Source organism: Trachymyrmex septentrionalis, unplaced genomic scaffold, assembly GCF_001594115.1.
Source record: "Trachymyrmex septentrionalis isolate Tsep2-gDNA-1 unplaced genomic scaffold, Tsep1.0 scaffold13, whole genome shotgun sequence".
Classification (NCBI taxonomy): Eukaryota; Metazoa; Arthropoda; class Insecta; order Hymenoptera; family Formicidae; genus Trachymyrmex; species Trachymyrmex septentrionalis.
The window spans coordinates 3638842-3663414 of record NW_017304438.1 but is presented as its reverse complement, the minus strand read 5'-3'; the positions used below and the strand labels follow the sequence as shown (position 1 = coordinate 3663414).

The 24573-nt window shown below is 28.2% G+C and overlaps 1 protein-coding gene across 3 annotated transcripts; it reads left to right on the top strand.

The window, feature by feature from the left end:
• The first annotated feature begins 1686 nt into the window (after positions 1–1686).
• On the top strand, positions 1687–21657 carry LOC108756889 (acyl-CoA Delta(11) desaturase-like). Of its 3 annotated transcripts, none has more exons than XM_018501039.1 (6): positions 1687–1703; positions 18590–18872; positions 19090–19220; positions 19663–19868; positions 20094–20276; positions 20904–21657. In XM_018501039.1, the coding sequence occupies exons 2-6, from the start codon at positions 18605–18607 to the stop codon at positions 21265–21267; spliced, it is 1152 nt and encodes a 383-aa protein (XP_018356541.1). In that variant the 5' UTR covers positions 1687–1703; positions 18590–18604; the 3' UTR covers positions 21268–21657. The 3 variants fall into 3 exon arrangements, with proteins under 3 accessions (XP_018356541.1, XP_018356540.1, XP_018356539.1); XM_018501038.1 differs by lacking the exon at positions 1687–1703 and adding an exon at positions 10221–10398; XM_018501037.1 differs by lacking the exon at positions 1687–1703 and adding an exon at positions 10225–10438 and having other exon boundaries at positions 20904–21654.
• Positions 21658–24573: the final 2916 nt, after the last annotated feature.

Sequence of the window (24573 nt, the reverse complement as noted above, 5' to 3'; positions counted from 1 at the left end):
ATTAACTAAATATTGATTCAATATTGATCAAATATATTCTCAATATTTAATCAATGTATCACTAACATCTTGTCTTCTGCGACCACAAGTGGCGCTTTTCTTTTATCGTTAGTTGATAATATTATAATTGAAAATTTATTATTAATTAAAAAAATGTTTAACGTAGAAGTTAGAAGGTTTAAATTTTTCATATTATTTTCTGTTTTTAAAAAATATAAAATTATCTATTGTACAATGTTTTTATAACTTTTAATATATGTATATTGTACTTCGGACAGATAGATAGACGATCAAATTGCGGGTCAATTGAGATTAATAAAATTATTCAAGTGTAAGAGACATTGATTTAGTCATTTATTAATATGAGATTCATATATAATAATTCGTACGAGCAATATGACAATTTCAATCGACATCGCATGCTAAAAAGATGGGAACCGAGAAAATTTTTATTACATTATTATGCTATATAATTGCTAAAGTTTTGTACAATTTAAAGTGTCAAGATTAATATTTTAGTCGTAAAATGTAATCGTAATTTTCAATACAAAGAACTCTTACAAAGAACATAATTAATTATAGCTTTGTGTTTAATAATCACTGTTGAACTATTTCACGGATTAATATTTTATAAATTTATAAAAATTGTTGATTTGTTGTTAAAAAGTGTTTCATAATAGTTAACTAATCAATAATTTATTTTAAAGAATGTAAATGTCGATGATTGGTTTGTAATATATTTTTATATTAAAATCTCAGTGAGTATGAAATGATAAAAATAATCTGGGTTTTATTTCCTATGGTTGTGTATAAAAACAATCATTTTAGAATTGAAAAAATTATAAAGTAAATAATATAATATTTCGTATCTTGCTTACTGTTTATATTTTTCGGTTCTTATATAATAATAATTGCTATTTGAACGAAATAATTATAAATTTTATATAGATTTATAAAAATTAGAATATTTTACAGAGATTCTGACTTTTTAGCCTTTTTTATCGCGATTAGTTGTTAATTTTAAATCTTAAGCTGTAAGAAATTGATCAATCATAATCGATTATTCTTTTTACAAGTCTGTGATTGATTAATGTGTTATGATTTAAAACTTAAAATTTAGGTAATAATTTATTGTAGAAATTCATAAAATAGTCCCACATAATTTTTATTACTTTACGCTTGCAGACATGCTACATGGTGGCAGCACCGATCAGAAAAATCGTCACTTAATTGCAATTCTTGCTTCAAGAGTTTTTAAATTTACAAGTAAATTAAAATTATTAGATATTTCAACAATTTTAATTTTTGTTGCAACATATATTAGTACTATAAGTATAAAAATTAATCGTTTTTAAATCATTATACATTACGTTTGACAAATTTAGATTTTATTTAAAATTAAAATTAAAAGTGAAATTAAGTTTGTAAATTCTGGGCCACATCTTCTAAATTTGAATTTGAATTTAATAATTTAAAAATTTGTATTGTTTTCTTTTTTTATTTAGATTGGGATAAAAAATGTCATGAAATTTAATTCAAATTTATATAAATTTTTTCAATTTTTTGAAAATCTGAAATTCTATAATTTTTTTTTTGGATATTGCTTATCGACCGAGAGAACTGTGAGTGTTCTTCTTCGCCGTGGACCGCGGGCATGGCAGTAGTGGCGCTACGGATCAATCGGACCAGCCGGGACCATCCGGGTACGGTACCGTCTTTACTATTTCCCTTTGTTATTTTCCGCGAATGGAGAATTTTGACTCGCTCACGCGAACATCTGCACCTACGTTCTTTGCGATGCGAGTCAGAAATCGGTACAATAAGAAGCTCAAGATCGCGAATCGTAGTGAATTGTCGGGGAGAGAATGAGTGTTTCCCTGGGGATGGCGTGGCGGCAGTGTTGCTGATTCACCGCGCAACCCTTGCCTAAGGCAAGGGGTGAATCGGAATCATTTGTCATCAGTCACCGCCAAGCTATAGTGCAATTCCGTCATTGATCATTGGTTCTTTCCTGACAGTTTTCTTTGTATTTTCTCGCTTTAATATTGTCTACGATATAATTTTAATGCGACCGTATTAATTATGATATTCAAGTTAAGACCTTTGACCTAATTTACATGATTGCATATCATAGTTAGATTGAAAAACTGAATAAAAACAGTTTTATCAAATAATTTACAAACAATGAGAGCGTTACGTGGCAGTTTTCTTTGCATTTTCTCGCTTTAATATTTCCCTTTGTTATTTTCCGCGAATGGAGAATTTTAACTCGCTCGCGCGAACATCTGCACCTACGTTCTTTGCGATGCGAGTCAGAAATCGGTACAATAAGAAGCTCAAGATCGCGAATCGTAGTGAATTGTCGGGCAGAGAATGAATGTTTCCCTGGGGATGGCGTGGCGACAGTGTTGCTGATTCACCGCGCAACCCTTGCCTAAGGCAAGGGGTGAATCGGAATCATTTGTCATCAGCCACCGCCAAGCTATAATGCAATTCCGTCATTGATCATTGGTTCTTTCCTGGCAGTTTTCTTTGTATTTTCTCGCTTTAATATTGTCTACGATATAATTTTAATGCGACCGTATTAATTATGATATTCAAGTTAAGACCTTTGACCTAATTTACATTGCATTCTTTTATTCGAATAAGATAGCAAAAAAATTTATAAGTCATGTGACTTCAGAATTTAAAATAATGATCAAATTAAAAATAAATATATACGTTTTTAAATTTTATTTTACATTAAAATATAAATTTAAATTATACACATAGCTATTTGTTTGTGACTCAATCTTGACGCACCGAGGATGAACGTATTAATTACTAATTGTACATGATTGCATTGCTGATGATAACTCAACATAGAGTCGAAACGTTCAATTAATTGTGGATGATTAAGATAATTATGAATGACATTAAGATAACACAATAAAATTTGTATATTACTGCGTTGCGCATCGTTAAATCTATTCTACAATATGCTCTTTATTTCCTATTTCTTGCTTTTTTTTCGCCTTTGCGACCATTTTAACAACAATTTATTTATTGCTACTGTTTCCTGTTTCTTTCAAAGTTCGTAAACTTTTATCTAGGGTGACAGAAAACAAAAAACCAGATAAGAAGAAGATAATTAATTTAAATTTAAAACATTAGGCAGATAGATTCGTGTAATTTTTAACTTTCGGATTTTGTTACGTTTAATTTTAAACAAGGGCTTATTTGAAAATGACAAGAATTAAATACTTGATAGAAACACTTTTTCATTGTCGATTCCTTTCCTTTCAACATATATATTACGAAAAGAAGAAAACAAATCTTAAATTTAATCATGGGAAAAACTGTGCTTACTTAAAATATTTGTTTATGTTTACAATTACGTGTAAAAGTTAACATTAAATTATAAATGTTATATTAAAAGTACAAAGATAAAATTAATCATTTTTATCTTTTACTTTCTTTTAATTTTTACTTTTCACAGTTACTTAATTTTATCTTTTAAACTATACATTAATATGAATTAATAGACTGAACTCTGTGCTTTTTATCTCTGACGTTGAAATAGATTACATCATTTTGAAATAATAATGAATATATAGATCAATACGGTATCTATTATTACTATGTGGGAATATATGACGAAAGAACTTTTATTGACAAATAATTTCGTTTTGTAATCTCATATTGTTTGTGCAATGCATATGTAGAGATATAAAATTACCATCAAATTCAATTTGATAATTACTTACGGTAAAGTGATAATTTATTCATAATTTTGATAAAACTTGTTTTTTTATAATTTTATACACAAATAGGTTTTATTCATGCTTTTCACATTAATGCATAATATAAAACAATTTATAATAACAATTTTCTTCCAATATTCTTATCAAGAATATAAATTGCTGATAGAATAATAACATGACTGTTCATTAAATCTAAAATCGAATTGATGCTAAAGTCCGTTTTCAATATATTCAATATGATTCTGTAGAGATTTGATATAGTGATCAACAAACATAGAAAGCGATGCAGATTAAAAATTCCAGTATTTTTTCACATAATTCTTTGTATATTTTAAAATCTAGCTTTTTACTGAATTACTTAAAATTCTTCTACATATATTTCTATTTAGATATTCCGACAGTTGTGCAATTACAGAAAGATTTTATTTTATTTTTTATATATAATTATGTCTTTGTTTTTATTTTAATAAAAACTTTAACAGTCTAATCGCTAAAATAGTAAGCAAATAAATCAAAGTTTTATAAATTTAATTACAAAATAAAAAATATAAAAATACAAATAAAAAAATCAAAATATATACAAAATAGTTTACTATACTTGTTATATTTTTTTTAGAATTCTAAAAAAAAACTTATTTGAAGTTTCTTTAGTTTAGACTATGTATCTAGTCTTTTTAATTGTTATATACTCAATATATAATAATTAAAAGAAATAGTATCACATATTAATATTACATATTAGTATACAATATATTATATTGTATATCAATATGTACAATAATATCAGAATAAAAATATGAATTAATTGAAGTGTTTTGAACATAATAACTAAAGGCTAAATGCTTTTACGTCAATTAATTTTTTTATAATTTTTTTTAAATTACCATTTTACCAGCCTTCAAAAATCACTGACTAATTTGCTGAATAAATTATCGTAAAATTTGGTCATTTCCATCTCTAGTCGTACGTCAAAAAATAAAAACAGGGACAAGTGATATATTTTTAGAATTATGTTCGACCTTTTAATTCCATATATTTTACAAATTTATTTAGAAATCTAAAGAAATAGAATCGTTATTTTTAATGGACAAAATGCTTTATATATATGTGTCACCATAGACATTATGTCTATGTGTGTTATATGTATGATTGAAAAAAATTTGAAAAGTTGTAATGGTCCCTTTTCGGGACACGATCTCCAGATCTCGGTATTGGCTGCAATTTTATTCGGTCGCCATTGAAAGATACTGATGACATTATATGATAAAAGTGTTTTTTGATTTTTGATTGCGGATTTTAGTTTTTAAGTTTAAAGTTTGTTGATGTCAAAACTTCTGATAAAGCTATGTAGTGGTAGCAAATTTGACAATGGCACGAACATATACGCAATGACATTCACATGTCAAGCCACGTCAAGCGGTCAAGCGATTCGTAAAGCGACTCATTTTATATTTTTATGCACTTGACATCGCGATGCTACTGCGTCGCTTGATTGTATTATTTTTACACAAAATAATTGTTAAAAGTATTATTACGACAGCTTACAATCGAATGAATAATAATTTTGAGGTAAATAAACTGAATAACATCCATATGAAAGACGGATACAATTTAATTTCATTAGATATCGTTTTATTGTGTACGAACATTTTGAATGATCTTGCTATTAAGTAACTTTTAAATAGATGGAAGTTCATTCTTTTACGTGTAAAATTTTGAAAGATATATTTTTAGAAGTAATCAAACTGGTTTTGGAATTGATATTTTTTAAATTTGATGACAAATTTTACAAGAATTCCGGTACTTTTCTCTTCTTTATAATCATTGATATAGTTTTGTAATTTTTGCGATAAATTAATAGATATTAATTTATCGCAAAGATTATCTCTTAAAAATTTGACTCTCTACTTATATCACATTTTTGAGAACATAGTTCAAATAGAAGTTTGCCAATTACAGTTTGACAAGTTTGGTTTACATCTATAATCTAAGGCATTTCACAGTAGCTATCCATAGATTTCATACAGAAGTTAATAATGAATATTAAACAAATTTTATAAATCTGACAAAACTTTTTTTAATATTTTTTATGTAGAAGGTATAAATCCTACAAAAGAAACTTACCGGTACAACCTGTCGCTTACAATATATAAGTGAAATTAATTATTAAATATAAATAATAGAGAGCATACAGCCACAACAATAGATGTTAACGCGTCATCTCGTTTGTATTGATGATGGTCAAATCTTGACCGAAACATCTACTTATTTATATGTGAATTTATATATATGACTTGCGTTAACATTTATTGTTGTGGCTGTATGCTCTTCATTATTTATATTTTGTAATTGTTTAGCCACCTTCAACATTTTAAATGAAATTAATTATTTTTACAAATCATACAATAATTATGAACCTAAAAAAACATTTAACAGATTGAAGGACTCTTCCTATACAAAATGAATAATAATAAATAAAGGGTAAAGTACGAGTCAACACATTTCTTTAAAAAAGTCACACAATTAAAAGAATAAATTGTAAAAGAGAAAAGTAAAATTAAAGAAAATATATAATAAAAAATAATAAAAACTCAATTTAAATACAAATTACAAGTTTCGGCTACCGGAGCCCTCTTCAGACATTAACTTATCGAAAAAAATCGCAGTATAAAATTAATTATCGCAAATATTCGTATATTCATTATATTCACCGTTCGGATGAGTCTTGATATAGATAATCACATTATTCACGTACGATTGAACAATCAAATGTATCTCTTGGAAAAGGTAAAAAATTATGTGTAAATTATTCAAATAAGTGTGTCCATATAAGTATAAAAAAATTAGAATATATAAAGACAAGTAGAACGCAGATATGTAAGACGGACATTGTGTATCGAGTAGTATGTACGCTCGCTGATGCGGATCACCACGGACTGTGATCACCACGAAAAAAAATCATATAGTCACTTATTGTTGAACATAATTGCACTGCGAATTGTAAAACACATCGCTTGACTTTGGTTCCTCGGAGTTTGTCACGTTTCATAATTTTGATTTATCAGTACTGATCAGAACAAATTAAAGAAATAAAGTTTTATTACTTTTTACTCAAATACTCTAATTTTTTACTCAAATACTATCAACTTTACAGAAAAACTGCAAGAGACAAAAATAATTTATTTTTTTCTCATAGAACTCTAAGAATTTTTTCAGAATTTTTTTATTAATTTTTTAGTATTGGATTTTCTTACTTTTACCAACATGAGAAAATTCGATATTAAAAAATTCTGAAAAAATTCCTCAGAACTTTATGAGAAGAAAATAAATGATTTTTGTCTCTTGCAGTTTTTCTGTAAAGTTGACAGTATTTGAAAAAATTATTCAAGACCAATACTTGGCAATTTTTAGTAATTAATATTTTATTAACTATTGCGAAAATTGCAAAATGGTAGAGAAACTTTTCAACTCAGTTTATTCCGCTCTATCTACACAAAAGCGACTGGCTAAAATTTACGAGACATCCTGTATGTAGAAAAATCCAAAAAATAAAAAAAAAGTAAAAAAGCATTTACATCTTCGGAGTTGCTTAGATATACAATTATATATTCTGAGAAAAATTAAATTTAATCGGGAATACCCTCAGGGAAAGGTTTCTTTGATTCAAAGAAATGTTTCTTTGGATTTAAACGTTATTTCTTTTATTTAAAGAAATTATGTTCAAATCAAAGAATTTTTTTCTTTAACCGTAAGCAAAGAAATATGTCTTTGAATTAAAGAAACTTTTCTCTATATATATTAGTAATATATACAGTATATATTAGTAATTTACATTAAGTATTTAAGGCATCCTAAAGACGATTAGTCATAGTGTAAGTAGGACTTACACACATACGATTTACGTGTCACTAATACATCACTGCATACTATATCAATATCTCGTGCACACATTCACATACATTTTTGTATAACAAGAACGCTTTAATTAGACGTCTAAGTCCAATTCTAAGAATTTCGTGTTGTTTATTCATGCAAATTATTAGTCTATTATCTAGCACACTACTGTTTCATAAATACAGACTGCATAGCTTTTGTATGCAAATATAATATTGTCACGATATGAGAGCTTTAGAGTGCCATATTGGATTAAGAAATGGTAAAAAAGATCTAAATTTTTTAACGTTCTCGGCATAAATTCCATCTTATAAACATATATTCCTACATGCACAAAACACTTTATTCCTAGAAAAGATTTTTGAATTTGTAAAAGAGGAAAAATTGTTATACAAAAATTATATGATTCAGTCAGCTCTATAAAGTTAGCAAGACCAAATCAGCAGAATCAAATAGGACCTTTCGGAAGTTTTAATACTCATTTTGTACTAAATTGTATCATTAATGATAATTTTGTACCGTGTGCCTTTTCGAAAAAAATCGTGGTAGTGCTAGCTTAATATTAGACTGGCAAAACCAATTCAAAATAAAAGAAAAAAAGAAAAATAATGTCAGAAATCAATAGGATTGAATTTGTACTATTTTATCTTATCAAAAACAATTCTATATTATGTATCATTTCCAAGAAAACAGTGGCGCTGTTAATTTAATATTTAAACTAATAGGACCATAAAAAACAACACAAGGGCAAAAAGTAACACAATTGAATTCGTACTAATTTGTGTTCGTACTAATTTAATCATTGAAAGTAAGTTAATATTTTACATGTTTTCTTCTTAAAATGACTTTATTATACATATATACTTAGAATCTTTGAGGCATTCTACATCAAATCGGATATCTTCGAAACATCATTTTATTTTTTTTTTAATGTGTTTTTTTAATTTGTTAACGTGTTACTGCAGATAAAAACATGAGACATGTGTTTCGCGAAAAAAAATTTTAGATTTTTTTTTGTAAAGTTATTGACGCATGTAAGTTGCAGAAATTTATAAAAAACATCCTTCATGCAAATATTATGTATTTAATTATTAAATCGTTTTATTAAATCGAATTAGTTGTACAAAAAAAAATGCAAGAGACCGATTTAAAGATTACATTCTCAGTGACTCATTCAGAAACAATAGAATGTTTTTATCTGCGGTTTAATATATCAACATACAATATATTTAAAAAAAATACAATGATTGAAATTTTTTAAATTGAAATTTTTTTGAAGTGGCTTATCAATACAAAATATACATAAAATTAAACAATAAACTAGTTAGAGAAAATTGTAAAACGCTTTTCAATTTGCTTATGGTACGCGATATCAGAGTAATTTGACAAAACTTGAAATTGAACATTACTTAATCACTAAATTATTTTCTTTTATACGTAGGATTCTTTATTATGAGAAGTAAAGTGCGACTCCGTGTGGTAAATACGTAATTTCCAGATTCACATATTTTTTTACGCAAACCTCGCAAGTGCAATTCGAAGTTAAAGTATAAAATTAAACAACAAGAATTGGAACTTTTTATAAGAACAATTACTGACTAAAATGTCAATTTTATAGCTGTCGTAACTAAAAACTACATGTAGTAACTAAATGGCAGGTATAAAATATGGACAGCTAAAATGTAGATATCATAACTAATGTCTTATCTGTAATATCTATAATATAGCAGCAATCATAAACCATTTCGCTGTAGTTTATAAATTTATAATTACGGCAGCAAATATATTATAACTAAAGCAAAATTATGCTTAAAAATTCCTTTTTAAGCGTCTAAAATATGCTCTGTGAAAATTGAAAAAATACTCTAAAAAAGGTATATATCTTAAAATTATGTTATAAAAATTTTTTTTAAGCGCCTAAAATATGCTGTGAAATTGAAAAAATGCTCTAAAGGAAGGAATATATCACAAAATTATGCTGTAAAAATCCCTTTTTAAGCGCCTGAAATATGCTCTTATGTGTAAAATATGCTGTAACATATAGAATTCAAAATGCATGTAATTTCTTATGAAACAAATTTGTATTTAATTTATTTCTTTATTATTCAAACAAAAAAAACATGCTCTATGCATATTTTGGTAGCTCTAATTATAACAAATCAAGATTAGTTGCGGCAGAGAAAATCTTTTTTTTTCTATGTACAGACGACAGAATCCCTTTAAATATTGTATAATATCATTAAATAGATAGAGTCAATTAAAAAAATTTTTAATCAGTCTTTTTCAGTGTATACATAGAAAGTGATTTAAAAAAATATTGAATCATGCTTTACAAACATTGCTATATAGAGTTATGGATTATTGCGTACTTACGTGATTTGCATATAACAATTGAAGTAGCAAAACGATTGACAAAGAATAACGTGACGCCGGAATCGTGAATTGAGAACATGAGAATAGGTGTGCCTTTTATCCAATAGGAATAATCGATTTCGAGAAAGCGAATCATACAACTCTCAGTTTTTGCAACCTGTCATTTCCGTCGCTTGCCCCTGCAAGAGTCTTGGCTTTTTAGAACAACCGACATGACGAGCGGGGAGCTTCGTTGACGATCGTCGTCATTTTACGCGAGGAGGCGCAAAGCTGATAAGTGGGACATACGCTGCAGCATCTCGGTATTTCATAGTGAACTCGCCATCAAGTCGGACCATCCATCCAAGAGAGTCACTCGTGTTTCTTGTCGAACTTATTCCGCGTCAAGGTACTCGTGATCTCGCCCACGTACATTTGCCGTTCAAGTCGTAAGTCATTGATTCGTTTACTTTTTTCACTTTTAAACTATCAGTTGACAATTATACATAGCGCATTAAACATAACTATTAATGTAAAATTAAGAGAAAGATATTAGCAATACGCTGAATACTTATCTGGATACTTAGGTTGAATTATTAGCAGTCGACAAAAGGAATGGTTTTATATAAAAATTTTTTTCCTTCAAAATCTGTGCAAGGTGAAATATTAATTCAATATCGAATAATTTTATTTTTTATCCAATAATAATATACACATATGTGCTACATATTTTTGCCAATTTAAGAAAAAGTTAAATACAACTACGATTACATTACATGATTACAGATACATGCATTTGTATCATTTTGTGTAAATTTGTTACGTTATTTTATTTACGTAAATTAAAAATTTCTTATTATTGTTTGCGTGCTGCCTTTCGTTTCGCTTATTGCCTTTTAGATAGATAGGTAAGTAACAGTTAGTTGACAGATAACAAAGAAGAAAACCTTTCATTGAAACACAGAATAATTCCGCTATTATGTTGAAATACTTGATTATTATTTGTACAGGTATATTATTGTATGATTATAATTTCGTAAAGATACAGAAAATCTTTTACTCGTTTATATAAAAATTATTGTAAAAAAAAAACAATATATAAAAAGTAATAAAGAGCAGTTTTTAATTGTACGTAGAACGGTTTTGCCGAAATATCTAAAAATTTCATTAAAAATATATTTGAAAATAATTTTGTTGTAAACTATTAAAATAATTATATAAAAAATGCTTAAACTAGAATATATAAATGTTTTGCAACATGTTTATTATGCTTGAGTTTCCTACATAATTATTTTGTAGATCCAACAAAATTATTTTCAAATCTACCTAAATTATTAGCAAAATCTTCTTTTCGTGTAGTTTATCTATGCGTACATATTGCATACTTTTTTTAGTAGCGTTTTCTCAATTACTTCAATGATTTAAATAAGGTACCTGAACCGAATAAGGTCTACTTAATATATATATAACATTTTTTTAAATTCTATTTTCTATTGAAATAAACTAAGTGAGAGTTAAATCTTCATTTCATTCACTCTCAAAAATAAAATATATTTATATAGAATATGTGTACATGAACGAAAAAAAATTTTGTTAAACTCTGACATTAGGCCTTATTACATACATATAAATATAAGGCCCAAATAAAAAATAAATTAAAAATAGCAAAGAAGATAAATTACATTTTCTTTCTAAATCAGTTTTAAAATGATTATTAATCATAGAAATGAAATTCTTTAGAACTTATTCTACTCTCAAATATTACAATTATCTTTAATTTTGTTTGTAATTAACTCTTTAATTTTTGGAAATTTTTAGCAATTTGAATGCAATTTTGGCTTCTTAAAAGATAACAGCATTGAAAATCGTTATTTTATGGCGTAAACTCCACACATAACAAACAAATAATAATAGCCATAATGAAAATCACATAAGTGGGCCTTATTTAATAAGTACATTGTATAAAAAAAATATTTATACTTATTTCAAAATATAATTATTCGTGCAAAATAAAAATAAAAATTGATTTGTTAGTTATTTTATTAGTTATTTAGTTAAATAATATTATAATGAATTATAATAAATTATGAAATATACTAGTTTAAATTTTGCAGCGGATTGTTATAAAAATAGCTCATACTAGCCTCATATACATAAGTTTTTGTTGTATTAAACAAACGTGTTGCTATCGATTCCAATTCTTTAATCCTTTTTTTATTTACTTTCTATGACACATCTTTTAAGCATATAATGCAAGTGTAAAGCGAGTTTTAAAGTAATAAATTTAAAAGTGGACCTTATGTAGTGCCTGGGCCTTATTCAGGTACTTAAATGCTACTTAAAAATAAAATCGTGCCTAAGTATAGCGATTGCACGTCAGGGTGAATTTTTTGCGGCTAATTCTTCTTCTGACTGACAAACTCTGATCTGTTGCTGACAAACTTCCCGTATGGCACACTTTCTTGAATGGTTGTCTTTACCTATTAGAGTGAAATTGAATAGAATCTCATGATAATTCTTAATAGACGCTATATAACGTGTAATCATATGAATATTTCCTCTTAAATGTGGGCACATCTTTTTTTCGATTACTAGTCAATTTACAAACAAAAATTGAATGTACAGAATCTGCGGATTAACAAAGATGAAAATTATTAATAATAAATAGTTTTTAATTTATGCAGCACACACAGTATGAAAATTATCACGTAGTTTTGTATAAATTTTTTTATAAGATAATACGGGTGCGTCATACGGGAAACACGTATCGTATATTAATAAGATGGTTTGACGTATTGGAAAATCAATTTTGCACTTTACATAAAATTATTGCATGTATGCAAAAATATCAAATATAATTGATAATATATTTGATATTTTTGCATACATGCAATAATTTTATATAAAGTGCAAAATTGATTTTCCAATACGTCAAACCATCTTATTAATATACGATACGTGTTTCCCGTATGACGCACGCAATGTGATTTAAAAAAACGCAATGTGTATAGTACTGTAGTTCGAGATCAAAGTACGAGTATAGTAAAGCGGTTCGTGTGCTAGTGGGTGAGAGTAATTTCGCTGTAACACAATTATGTTGCAACACTTGCTCGTGTTTCGTTTGTATGCAATTCGAGAAACTGAAAGTAAAATTATGGAGAAATGGAAATATAGAAACAGAAAGGTAATATTAACAAAATACCGACACGAAAAGAAAGCTTCCCTCATTGCAGTATAAAGAATAATTATAGTAATCTTTCATGAGCATCAAACTTTATTGTATTATTTTCTCATGTTTATATTATTTATTACATTATATTCTTTATTATATTTGCTCCAAAGAATATGATATGTAAAGATTTATTATTCAATCGTATTATTTTAATCGTTAATCAATTTTCGAAAATGATTCCATTTTTATAATCTACAACATCGAATAAATGTGTTGTGATTTATTAATAATAATTTATTTAAGATTAGCTAAATCACGATGATACATTTGAGATACATTAATATACTGATTTCATTCTGCAGCTTCTACGCATGTTACTTTTTGCAATTAGTAGTCTGGTAATTGTGTTGTGCATAACGAAGGACACGAAAGCGCATTTTTCTAAGGAAAGCAAAATTTGTGCTCTGTTTGGAAGGTTTTGAAGAACATTTGTTATATTACTTGAATGGCAATGACTGTTGAATAAACATATAGATGCGATATCACAAATTAAAGAGTACATACATTTCGCCTTGAAGGAAAGTTGTACGTTATTTGTCAGATACTACGTGTAGCAGCATGCGTTGAATCTCAAGAGAAAACGTTACGTGCTATAGGATTAGTAGGTCAGTGTTACTCTTTAACATCCTCCGTTTCTTTTCACGATTATCGATGAGCATCTGGTACATTTTCGGTCATTAATAATTCGAAGAATAATCTACTTCATCTATAATAACAATTAAAAAATTATTTCTGCGTTTCAAATTTTTAATTCAATTGTCAATAATTCGTGTTCAATAATTATTGTTTTTTTGCTTTATTACATTTCCTTCTCTGAAAAACATCAATTATTCATTCAATGATTTCAGCAAAATGCGTTCAGCATAATATTTATTTTGCAACTGCAAGAAATTTTCTTTGCTCAAGAAAGATCTCTGAATCTAAAAATATAATTCAATCAGCGCGATTTGCGGAGAAAATTTAAAATCAACAGTTGTGAAATAGATATTCTGCTGAATAGCCAATCATATCTTGCAGCTTATCACTTCTTGTTTCATAAAAATAATAAAATATGCTCGTATGCAACTCACTAACTTTGTCGCGATGATTACAAAAATCACACATTGCGATCAGTTTTTTGTACAATTTTCTTATCACATAGCAAATACAATGAAACCTGTCAGTTTGCTTGAAACGTGAGATGCTACACGATCCCGTTTAAGTGGTATGTTTTGCCTCAGGCCTGTTATAAAAGTCTAGGAATTTCGATCCGCGATTGGCAATGACCTTAAAGACGCCATTGGCCTGCTTTCCGGAGAACCTGTTCCTGCTCGAGCGTAGCATTATTTATGTTCTTTCTCATTTCTCTATCTTCCCTCCACCATCGTCCCCTTTCTCCACCTTGAACGTTCTGTTCGACTACATGTACCGTTTTGAAGTGCCGCAAGCACTTTTACTGAGATGACACTTCTCCGTGCCGAGCCTATGTTCCGGAAGAGAAACGCATGCGTAAGTGCATCCTCCGACACTGTGAAGCCTGTTCAATCTAGAAGTAGTTTCGATTGCATTTAACGTTGGATTTTACATATTATTTTTATGATTATTATGTGTATTATTATTAGCTTCAAGTTAATTATCTGTTAATGAGTTAATTATACCATATTAATTTTATTTATTTTGTTTATTTATTTATTCAATATACTATTTATTTATTTATTCAATATATTTATTTTATATTTTATATCTACAAAAATTAATTTAGAAATGCGAGTTTTTCTATTTTAAGATATACGTTTAACTTATAATGATATTTTTATTAAGAATTGAATAGAAGCAAATTGTAGTTTTAATTCATTAAAACTGCTTTATTCTTGTTATAGACCGTCATATTATCATGAAACCGTGTCGATTATGAGTTAGGAAGATATATGTTTTCAACAGCGCTTTCACGAGAATTATTCACACCCATTCTTTACCACTTGCATGACAGCAATACAGTTGCAGAAAACGAAGAGATAGCTGTACCACTGACTTGTGAATCCGTAATTAACCTTTAGTCACGTAGATCTTTTCTCTTTCAATCATTAAAGTACAAGAAAAATAATATTTACTATTGGTATGTGAGTTAAAAAACAAAAATGAATTTGTTAATTAATGACAGTTAAGAACCAGACGCGTTTTTCTTTATTCAAATTTCTTTATTCAAATAGAGGCTAATTCGAAATTCAAGCGAATACAAAAACGGACAATACGAATAACAATAGGAATAATTATATGTTTGCTAAAATACATAATACACTTTAAATAGTTTGCAAAATTAATTATTGTTAATTATTTATAAGTTCGAAAGCCTGTTTGAATTGATCTGATTAATTATAATTTATGAAAGCATTTTAAATCTATATTAATACATATTGACTAATAATTATTTATGACAGAATTATGAACTTACAACTTGATATATTTCAACATGGTTTTTTTTATATAAATATGTATACGAATTCTTTAAATATTTTCTTTGTTGTACAGTACATAAAGTTATAAGTAGAATCCTATTTCAAATTCTGTTGCGATTTATAAAGCGGGCTTTAATAAGAATTATAGCTGACTCTGATAATGATCTTCATGCACAATTAATAAATTTCTTTCAATCTGATTTATATATTTCATTTATATGAAAATTTGGTGTAACACTAACATTTATATGTAACACTAACGTTTATACTAATTATATGACTTTCTCTTTGATAGTCTTCTCTAAAGTTAGAATGCCTTCTAACTATATTCTAGCTATATTCTAGTGTCGTAAATTGAACAGTTAAGTAAGAATTTATGACATACTCTTAAAGAAGAAGAGCGTAAACTACTTTGAAAATAGCACGTCCACCTGGTTACTCTAGGTAAAGAGTTAATATTAGCGTAAGTCAAGCATTCGCTCAAACTCTGTTGCATTTGTGTTGTGCAAATGTCTACGTTGATTGACAGAACAGTGTTGTACAAACATATTCGTCACAAATAATTGTTTAACATCTTTAACGCAATATTTGAACTTTTACTTCTAATTTCCAATTTCGAAAATTAAAAGTAACATATTGTAATACAGATACATGTATTCAAATATTAACAATTTAATATTAAAATTCAAGATGATAACATATAGTGAGATCAGGCTCAATTAAAATAAATCTATATAATAGTATAAATACCTTTTAGAATGCTAAAATTGTCACTTTGATGTCATTCTGCTTGGATTAAATATATTCGAAGAATCTTGCGAAATTATCTTCCTATATTTTATCATAAGTCTGATATTTATTGAAATGGATTGCACCAAATAGATTTAGTACTTGCGTTTATAATTTCATAGTAGTTTAGTTTGTAACGTTTTAATTGTATTTACTAAAAAAGACTCGAACCGAGGTCGAAACGTTTTTATATTTATATTTCTTATTGAATAAAATATACTTACATACTGTCACTCTGTGTCGGTTTATAAAGGCATTTACACCATTATATAAATTTAATATTACCGATAATTATTGTAAAACAAACAAAAAAGAAAAAAGAAAGAAAAAGACGTATATTTATTAAAGTCATTGTTCTATGATAATCTAATATTTGTGACATTAACATCCTTTTCCGTCTTAGTATTAAATAAAACTTTTCTTATATAAAGTCCTGGAAAATGTAAATTATTTGCGATATTTTAAGATGAATTAAGTAATAATATTTCACTATTTTATTTATATTTTAACAAATTACATTATACAGTATTATTTAAATTGTTCATTATTTAAGCTATCCAATAAATATTAAAAGAGTTTGATTTATACTTTCAGTACTTTGTACACAACAAAAGGCTAACGTTATGACGAAATAAGAAATCTATGATTATCTTTGAAGAGTCACATTTTATTTTCATTTTCTTCTCCGATAAAAGAATGTTTTTTTCATATTAATAAGCAAAATTAAAGCTATGTAATTTTTATAAATCAAAGAAAATAGAAGTTAATTTTTTGTCTCACCCGCAGATATCGTTTTTCGATAAATTCATAATCACTTTCGATTTGAATAATAATATAATTTTGTCAAGAAAGCGAATAATTTATAATAATAAAACACTAAATATATTACGGTTATATATCGGATTATTAACACAAACATTAATATTTATCGATGTAGGATTGTAGGATGTAGGATTCATAGTATGTGTAACAGTATTGTGAATCAGGTTCCGTTAAATTATCCGTAAACTCTCGACGTCGAGAGAATGCAGAATGAAAGAAAGGAATATTTAGAAGTGGGGCACCTACATATCTCGTCTTCACGTCGTCAATCTCAAGACCGTATATGGAGGAGGGACGACTGCTATCTAATTAGCCATAAAAGAAAAGTAATATGAATACGCGTTCAGTTCTGAATGTGAGCATTTATTTTAGGTCGACCGAAGTATCAGTACTTGATTCGTTTTGTGCTACGTTGGAATAAGTAATCAATAGCAATTTTAAACATGCTATTTTTACTTTTAGACATTTTGTCTGTACTGTTTGCCAAATCCTTCAATTCGCGGTTTATACCTCTAACGAAAATTATTGGCTTTAAATTGGCAATGTAATAACTTTTTAAGAGTCACAGCACACAAAGTATAATGAAGTATTTGAAATAAGAGATTACAATTTCAATTATTGGTTTCGACGCTTTTGCAAAGATAGGGTTAATAAAATAAAAATCTACTCTTCACTAAACCGCGACAAGATTGTACGCTAATGTAATATCACCAGCGATTACGAGGTTGCTCTGATGCAAGAATTGTACCACTTTGTCGTGAAGGGCTGTTAGTGTGGTTGACATCAGCGTGTTCGTGCGAAGACGGTACTCTGCTTCGTACACAATTCAAAATTATCATTCTCCGCGAGACAAACCGCGGATATTTCGATGTGTTGAAAGCGCGACGTTTAAAGAATTCCTTTTTTTTTTGCACGTGCACTTTCCACGTATACGTCGCATATATTAACCACACGTAATGTTCTGGAAAGCTATAACAAGATCGTTGCGTACATAATGCACATCAAAAGTCGTCAAAGAATCGTGAATCTTCTATTAATGACAGTGTTACAATGTGAGGGCCATTCGATTCCTCTCCACATATAGAAACGATAAAAGTTACGGAGGTTGTAAGGGCAAAAAACACATTAATATTTACGCTTTAAACAAACTACATGTGAAAGTTGTGTTTATAACAGTTTTTATTAAGCAACACATTTTTATAAATTATTCTCTATAATTACTCTCTCAACATATGTTGTAAACATTTTAAAATATTATCAAGTATATAGCATCAGCTTTTTTTAATTTGAGAAATTTAAGAGCAATTAAATATTTGTTGTAGATCTTCCAACACAACATGGCGCCGAATTTGTTCGGCAATTCAGCGACTTTATTCCTCGAAGCTTCTCAGCAAGATGTGTCGCAAAAAAAAGCGACAGAGAAAACAGTAACGCAAAAATTACCAATCCAAAAATTACCAATCCAAAAGGCACAAAACTTGAAGCCTAAATATCAGTGGAAGATTGTTTGGAGAAACATGATAGCTTTTGCCTATCTTCATCTCGGTGCACTTTACGGATTGTATATTTTAATAGTGGCTGCCAAATTTTACACATTCCTTTGGTGTACGTTTTATTTATGTATCTTTTAAAACTTAAGATTTAAGATTTGAGCATTGTTTTATGAATTGCCATTGATTAATTTGTGGGAAGAAATAATATAAAGAGTTTAGTAGATTTCTATAAAATAATAATAAATTAATTGCAAGTATTTCATCTACAAAAGATTTCATAATTTTAATGAATTAATTGTCGGCAAACTTAATTTTATTTATTTTTTCAGCTATTGTAGTTGCAGTTTTCTCAGCTATCGGTGTTACAGCAGGTGCTCATAGACTGTGGGCTCATCGGGCTTATAAAGCGAAATGGCCAATGAGAGTCATTCTTATGCTTTTGCAAACCATGGCTTTTCAAGTAAGTCTCTCGATGTGATGCTGTTATTCATAAAACAATCATTATAAATTCATAGTTATTATGTACTCTCGTATGTATTCTTTAAATTCTTCGGAGTAAAATCTCATTCTAAAAAATGAAAACCGAATCGATCTTGAAAAATAGAGTGGCTTAATTTTCAGTCTTTAAGAGTGCAGAGATTTAATTTTTTAGAATAGCAATTTACTGTAAAAGTTTTAGGGAGTATAATTTAAAATAATATATATTGCAAATATACATACATATAATAAAAACATTCAAGAAATTCCTCTCTATAGAGAAATTTATTTCTCATAAATCTTTTATATTTTTAAAGAATCTTTAAAAATATAAAAGATTTATTGTTTATGAGAAATAAATTTCTTTGTAGAGGAATTTCTTGAATGTTTTTGTAATTATCATTTAACGTGCGTTTTGCATGCAGAATCACATTTATGAATGGGTGAGAGATCACCGAGTTCACCATAAATTTACGGATACGGACGCGGATCCGCACAACGCGAAGAGGGGCTTTTTCTTCTCTCACATGGGCTGGCTTTTGGTTCGAAAACACCCTGATGTCATTAATAAGGGGGCCACAATCGATATGAGCGACCTTGAGAAGGATCTCGTCATTGTCTGGCAACGCAGGTACAACAAAGATATCGTTTTTATAAAATCAATTGAGGTTTCACAAATGAAATTATTCTATTTTTTCTTAAAGAAACTCAAATAACATAAAGTTCAAAATTGAGGCATAAGACCTTTAAGATATCTTTTAGATGCCAAAGACGTCTTAATTTTGTGTTTGTCTGGAAAATAATGAACTTTATTAAATCAAAAAAGATCATCAAAATAAATCTGTTTATATTACAGACTTTACATCGTCCTAATGCCTGTTTTTTGCTTCCTACTTCCCACCTGGGTACCGTGTCATTTTTGGAACGAGAAACCTATGTACGCGTGGTATTCTACCCTGTTCAGATACACACTCTCATTGAATATGACTTGGCTAGTGAATTCCGCGGCTCACATATGGGGCATGAAACCATATGACAAGTTAGTATCACTAAAGATTTATTTATTTTATTGTGTGTAATAATTACAATTAAATTTAAAAAAACATTACATAAAAAGCATTATATGTGAAGCATAAAGAGATTAGATAGAGAAATAGCAAACCAAGGCACGTAAAAGTGGAACTACAGCTTAATAGTTGATATAACGAAGCATCAGTAGCGGGATTCTCTAAACGTCTTATCGATGATTGTCGCTATCGTTAATTAGCGATAGCCAATGGCAGTATAATCCTAGAAAAAAGGGCAGCTCTTATGGGCTGTCGTTAGTTAACTATAGCGACAATTGTCGATAAAACGTTTAGAGAAACTCGCAACTGATTAGGATAAGCATTATTTTAATATTATACAATACTACAACACGTACATATTAAACATAATAGTGTATAACAAAGCAAAACATACAACGTAATAATAGTAAGAAATATGAAAAATAGCGCAGTGTGTTTCAGTTGACTTGAGCAGTATAAAGTGAATAATGGATTAGAAGTTTAAATAGCATTAGAAAGAGAGACGGACCAAGATCCATCTTTGTATTTATTTTATTATACGAATCATAAAGCTATGTGAATGGAAATCGATAAAAAAAAAAACGTTATCTTTTTCGCAGCACCATTAGCCCCACTGACAGTCTCAGCGTTGGCATTAGCGCTTTCGGCGAAGGATGGCACAATTACCATCACGTGTTTCCGTGGGATTACAAGGCTGCCGAATTAGGCAACTATCGCACAAATCTTACTACCGCTTTCATTGATTTCTTCGCCCGGATCGGCTGGGCGTATGATTTGAAGACTGTAGCATACAGTATGATAAAGAAACGCGCGGCCCGAACGGGTGACGGCTCGATATATGCGCGAACGGACGATCATGATGAGCATCATCATTCGCATGAAGGAGCTATATGGGGATGGGGCGATGCCGATATGGCACTCGAAGATATGCAGGAGGCCGAGATCATTAATAAGGGCGATTGAGATCCCAAATTTCAATTCCCCAAAACCTCTATGTGGCATTACACTTGGTCGGAATTACGCAGAACGTGGACATCCAACAATTTATAGTTTACGATGGTATTGTAAATTCATAATGAATTTGGTGATCATATCTGAAGGTTTAATATATTGTTATACATCATTAGGTATCGTAATCTCTAATTTTTGTAGATGATAGTACTTATCACTATCAATATTGATAGTGATTGATGCATCAACAATAATGGTACGGTAATCGTTAAATTACAATTGTTTTTTTTCTTTTAACAGTTCTTGTGCATGAATTATGCAATCGATGAGAACGCGTCTAGGACGCGACTGTGATTACGACGTTTTTTTATTTAACTTTTGAATAGAGATATTTTTTTAAAGTTAATATTTATAATAACCATTTCAATTTTAATATCTCATGTCGTTCATCTCATTACTAGATGTTTAATCTAGTTTTTGCAATTATTACTATTTTTCACAAATTTTAAAATACTTATACAAATTTCATAAATATACGTTAAAATTAACATAAAAAGAAAATGCCACCGTGTGTACTTAATATATAAATTAATAATAAGGAATATATTACATTCGTTGGGCGTGCACGCTCTACGTTACAAAGCTCCGTTGTGCATTGTCGAATAAGGATATAATCACCCAAAGAACAGTGATCAATCGTTTAATGGCGTCAATTAATTTTTATTGTATAATATTATTCATACATTATTATATCGTTCCTCTCTTTAAATCGGTTACTGAAGTATCGCGAGTTCAATCGCCTTGCACGAAGAGACGGAAAATCTTTTAAAGCGCGACAGCGATTTCTCGGACTGATTAGATTCCATCGATTAAAAAGCGTTTTGAATCAGAAATCTGATTGCAAAAGGCGCGTGCTCTCATTCAAAATAAATCTATTAGAAAAAAAGTTCGGCCTCGTTAAAGGAAATAAAAGGAGATCTCACGAATATATGAGATAATCAAGCGACGATCTGAATTAAAATGCTGACGTGCCGTACAATCAATTATGTACCTACGAATCAAATTCATTCGTGGCCTTCTGAATGACTGTTTATGTATTTAGACTTTATATCGCGTTTATATCAAAACTATTTCGATATCTCGAAGTCAATTCCGTAATAATTATGACAAGAATAGAGCGCGAATCATTATCGATTTCTAACGCTGTTACAATAATCAAATTAATAAATTTTTTAGACACCATCACTATTAGCCGAAAATTAATATTTGTCACACTTCATAGAAAGCAAAAATGATTAAGACGATAGAAGATCCGTATATAAAAAGCGATTTAGTTTTAATGTTTATTGACCATAGATGACAAAACTATAGTTCATATATGCACAAGTAAATAACATATTTCTCGATTTATCTCGACATAACAATGATCAAGGTTCTCCGTGGCATTATGTCGCTTTCACTGTCGAGTATCACGCCAGTCGCATTTCTCATTCGAATTATTGCTAGTACGTGATGACACTAAATCGAGACTAATTTATTATGAGAATAAAAAATATAAGTATAAATCTTTTATAACTTGAAAGGCATATTTTAAATATGAGATATCCGAAATCACATCTTACAAATGATAAATTTACTAAAAAAGAACAATGATACACACACACACACACACACACACACACATTAAGATTATTAAATTAGATTAAAAATCAAATTAAAATAATAATGAACTACAAGTCAAGCTAGATGTTTATAGCTAAAATTTATATGATTATAATAAGCAATGAAATATTGTTTTATTATTTATTATAATCATCATAAAATGTTAACAATAAATATCCTGCTTGACTTGTATTATTTTAATTTGAATTATAAATTCATTTCATTTTTTATTTAATTTTTTACAATTATAGAATAAAATTAGTATTTTTAGTAGATATATATTTATATATATGTTATATTGTTATGTGTTTATAAACATTTTGATATTAATATTCCAAAAGTCATAAAATTGCGCACAAAACTATATAAAAACATTATACGCGGATGCGATTAGAAATCAGCGATTGGCTGTCAGCTCTGACATAACTTCACAGGTGACCCGATGGCAATCGAATCACTATTACTTACATAATTAACAAGCGATTCAATGTTGCATGGCACGGATCCGAATTCCGTTTGTCTTCCGTAAATAATTATTGTATATTAAATTCGAGTTTAATCGTACAGCTTCGAATAGCAATTTCACAAAACGATTGTTATGAAAGCGCATTATATATAACGCGTAAAGCTAATTACGCACAATGCGTGATAATAATTAAAATCTATTCTATTATAATTATAATCATTTTATTATAACGACTCGTAATAAATAGCGAACGATTAAATGATGTTTCTGTCACAAGAACCACTATCGCACAATAATCGCGAACGAACAAATTTTTTTAATAATCGAGCATTCACATAAATTTTTTAATTTATATTGTAAATCTTTATATTCTATATAAGGTATGCGTTTCATAATAATGTAAATATAATATAGGATATGTGGAGGTGATAGCTGATTGAATGAATAAGTAACATTATCTACATCAATTACGTCTATTATTTAACATCCTGCAAATAGATAAATTAATTAAATTAACTTTACGAAAATATAGGTCACTACTAAAATATTCAAAAGAATTTAAAATTACTTCAAACAACACGCATGTTCAAAATTGGAATAAATAAGATATCTTAAAGATAGAGCAAATTCGGTTGAACACACATATTCAAATCATTACACACAAATTTAATTTAAGTGTAAAAGAAATACGAATATTTCAAATGATAAAATATATATCTTACCTAACAACATACTAAAGTGTATTTCACGATTTAACCGGTTTTTACATTAAAAAAAAACTACTTTAAAAAAAATATTTGTTTAAATAATTTTAAGTAAATATTTATTAAATATAAAAGCATATATTTATTTGATATAAAAACTATTAATTTGATTTAACTCTTTTTTAATTTTTTTTTTATTGAATAAATACTTATAAATAAGTAAATTTTTATTTAGTATTATTCAAAGAAATATTATATATATTAAGACTTAGTAAGTTTATTTTCTCAATCAAATTCGTTATTAAATATATAATATCTAAAGAAGTATTAATAATATCTTTAACTGATATGAGTTTAAACTCTAGACAAACAAATTAATCATTAAAGTTCATTAAAAATTTATTATTAAAATATATTTCTAAATTGTTGAAATAAATTCGCTCGTTTTCGATTATTCTGAAGTGTGTTCACTAGATATTTTGTTAT